This window comes from Nannochloropsis gaditana (genome assembly GCF_000240725.1).
Source record: "Nannochloropsis gaditana CCMP526 unplaced genomic scaffold scaffold643, whole genome shotgun sequence".
Lineage (NCBI taxonomy): Eukaryota > Eustigmatophyceae > Eustigmatales > Monodopsidaceae > Microchloropsis > Microchloropsis gaditana.
Window position 1 is genome coordinate 11,585 of NW_005803310.1, and position 3,040 is coordinate 14,624.

The following is a 3,040-nucleotide window of genomic DNA, read 5'->3' on the forward strand; positions in this document are numbered from 1 at the left end:
AGGGAAGCGGGGGGGAAGGGCAATGAAGAAGGTTGTCAGGGTGTGGAAGAAAACGCAGGAGAGGAAGGAGGAGAAAGTGGCGATAGAAGTGATGAAGAAGGAGAGGAAAGAGGAGGAAGGGAAGGAGGAGAAGGCCTGATGGGGAGAAGCGGGGGGGGAAAGGGGCGAGAACAAGGAGAGGGAGCGGCAGAAGAGGAAAGACAAGGAGGAGGGAAGGAAAGTAGCGGGAAAGAGGAGATTGTGGTGGAGGAGGCGAGCACGGCGGCCCCTCCTGCCGTGGAAAATGGAGCCCACGCAGATTTGACACGCACCCCCCCGGCCTCTTCTTCCCTCCCTCATTCCCTCCCTCCCTCCTTCCTCTCCGACTCTTCGTCCTCCTCCCACCCCTCCTCCCTCAATGGTCCTGGCACGGCGCGCCTCCCCCCTCCTTCTGCCTTCGCCCATCTCGAACAAGTCGCTTCCCAGCACTTACCCCCACCCCGACCTCTGTCCAACCCTCCCTCCCTCCCTCCCTCCCTGCCTTTGGTCCGGGGCCTGGCCGACATGTCCGGGTACCATTCCCTGGAAGAAAGGATGCTGAGGGCCGTCTATCGCGACCTGTGGGAGAGGGGCTTGACCATCGGAAGCGGAGGGGCCTATGGCGCTGACTTTACTGCCTACGAAGGTAAGTCCAGCCGTGCCTCCATCGCCCCTTTCCCTCCGCCTTCGGTCTGGTCCTGCACTTTTGGGGGCCTTTTGTCGTCACCTTGTCGTGGATCAGGCTCAGCCTCTCTCCCCTTCTCTCTCCCCTTCTCCCTCCCTCCCTCCTTCCCTCCCTCCCCATCTTCCCAGGCGACCCCATGGCCTTCCACTCCTTCGCCGCGATCATCGTCCTCCCTGCCTCCTCCCCTCTCTCGGCCCGGGCCCTCTCTGCCAGTGTCCGGCTGGAACAAAGCGTGGTGAAATTGTTAGTTTACGCCGTCTGCCATCGGAGGGAGGGAGAGGAGGAGCACATGGAAGGTAGAGGGGAGAAACGGACGGGTGAAGGGGGGGAGAACGGGGGCGAAGAGAGGGAGAAAGACGTGAGGATGGAAACTTCCACTTTTGCCGAGGGAAAAGGTAAAGAAGGAGACGTAGGTACTAGGGCGGCGATTACACGATTTGGGTGGCCGCGGCGGAGTTATGTGGGTGGTTTTATGATCGAATATATGACACTAAGGTTCATTTCCGTCACTAGAAGGATGGAATAAGCCCAGGAAGGGTAGAAGAACAAAGAAATGAACGATCAATTAGCAGTCTTATTCCACGTGAAGGATAGAGAAGTGGAAAAGCTGTTAAAGGGATGGGGAGGGCCGACCGGCATGATTGTTTGTGAAGTCTTCGACGTGCAGACCGGGCTTAAAAGGATACTTATTGAGTAGTTTTTTTATAAAGCAGATGACCTAGATTTGTTTGCTATATATCTAAGAAGGGAAAGGTCTTAAGCTCAATATAAAGTATACACTTCAATCACCTAATCGAGGGCTCCGTACCTTTGCTTTCCCTATATTTCAGAGTGTTTTCATACTTTGTGAGATCTCAAGAGGTTGACCCACGCTTATTTCATTTGTCTTCGACTCATTACCAACTTAAAGAATCTCAGGAATCCCTATCGATTTACAAAGCTTGCTTCCTCCAGCTGGCCGTCGACAGGAAATTATACATGACTTTAGCCTTCCGCGTTTCGGAACTCGAGGATCTTACAGCGAGAATATGAAATAGATGAGATCGACGCTATGGGTCTTCTGGCCCACGCAAAGCACAGCCAAAGATATCACCAGGCTGGTCTGTTTCCGTGTCCGACTACGATACCCGGCAGTTTCCGTTACGAAAGATCTTGGAATAGGTCAAATTGAGAGTTGACGTTGTCGTGGAGCTGTCGGCAAGGGGCAAAGGGACGGCCATCACTACGTTTTCATGTATCTTTGCGATACATTGGATTAGGTGTGCTGTGATTCTGTGTAGGCACACAGTCTGAGTGGAGTGAAACCCCATTATAGCAACCGTTATCACAAGTGTTGTACGCAGCATCCTCTCCCCTTGTTGATACGCCTTCGTAACCTCCACGGCATTCCACGGCAGCCTCTTCCATATGGACTCACATATTTCTTATCTACGTTGCATGAACATGATTTTTATCTTTGCTGTCATCCCCAGCACAAAGAGGAAAACATCTTGACAGCAAAGAGGTGGCAATGGACGAGCACCCTCGTAAAGGGAATGTTAAAAACCCAGCAATCCGCCGCATCCATGCGGTAAGTGCTAGGCAACCATGCATGCGCATAGAAGGTAGATTCAAGAAAAGGACTGCCCGATAGAGTGTGGGGTAAATCTAGGGGCCTGTGTTGTAAAGTAACCGGAGACGAGGCTGGTTGCGTGCTTCAATTTATATTCTATCCTCACTTCCATCCCTGCTCATTTCTCGCCCTTACTACTCCGCTTCGAACATCGCGTCCATCAGGACATCCGAGAATTGCAAAAGGACCCCTCGGACCAGTACCATGCGGCACCACTAGAAGTAAGTCATGGGCTGAGCAGGATCCTGACCACAACAACCTCTCACGGTCGTTCCTCCTCTTTATCCACCTGCCACCTAACGTCCCAGGAAAATCTTTTTGAATGGCATTTCACGTTGCGCGGACCCCCTGCCACGGACTACGACGCCGGTGTCTATCACGGTCGTATTCTACTCCCGGCCGAGTACCCCTTCAAACCGCCCAACATCATGCTGCTTACGGTACTAGCCCGCCCCCCCCCCGCAACTCTTTCTCTTCCACCCCCTGTGTCTTTTGCCGCTTTTTCCTTTCTTGCTCTCCACCTGACGACCTTTTTATCATCCTCTCAATCCCCTCTTTCCATCCCTTCCTTCCCCCCTTTCTCCTTCCCTCTCTCATTCCCTCCCTCCTCTCCTCTTCTCTGTACGACCACGGTGCTCCTCCCTCCCCCCTCTTTCTCCCTTTTTCGTACCTCCGATCCTCCTTTTCTCGTCCCTCTCTCATAACCTCCCCTATCCTTCAACTTT

The 3,040-nt window shown here is 53.2% G+C and overlaps 1 protein-coding gene across 1 annotated transcript; it reads left to right on the forward strand.

The window, feature by feature from the left end:
* The first annotated feature begins 504 nt into the window (after positions 1-504).
* NGA_0470000 (trna splicing endonuclease 34-like protein) lies at positions 505-1,407 on the forward strand. Its single transcript, XM_005854040.1, has 2 exons — positions 505-664; positions 832-1,407. Exons 1-2 carry the CDS (start codon positions 544-546, stop codon positions 1,227-1,229), a joined length of 519 nt encoding a protein of 172 aa, XP_005854102.1. The 5' UTR covers positions 505-543; the 3' UTR covers positions 1,230-1,407.
* The last annotated feature ends 1,633 nt before the right edge of the window (positions 1,408-3,040 follow it).

Coding starts and splice junctions, on each gene's coding strand:
- NGA_0470000 (XM_005854040.1), top strand. CDS start 544: ATGTCCGGGTACCATTCCCTGGAAGAAAGGATGCTGAGGGCCGTCTAT. Junction 665..831: donor TGACTTTACTGCCTACGAAG/GTAAGTCCAGCC, acceptor CCATCTTCCCAG/GCGACCCCATGGCCTTCCAC.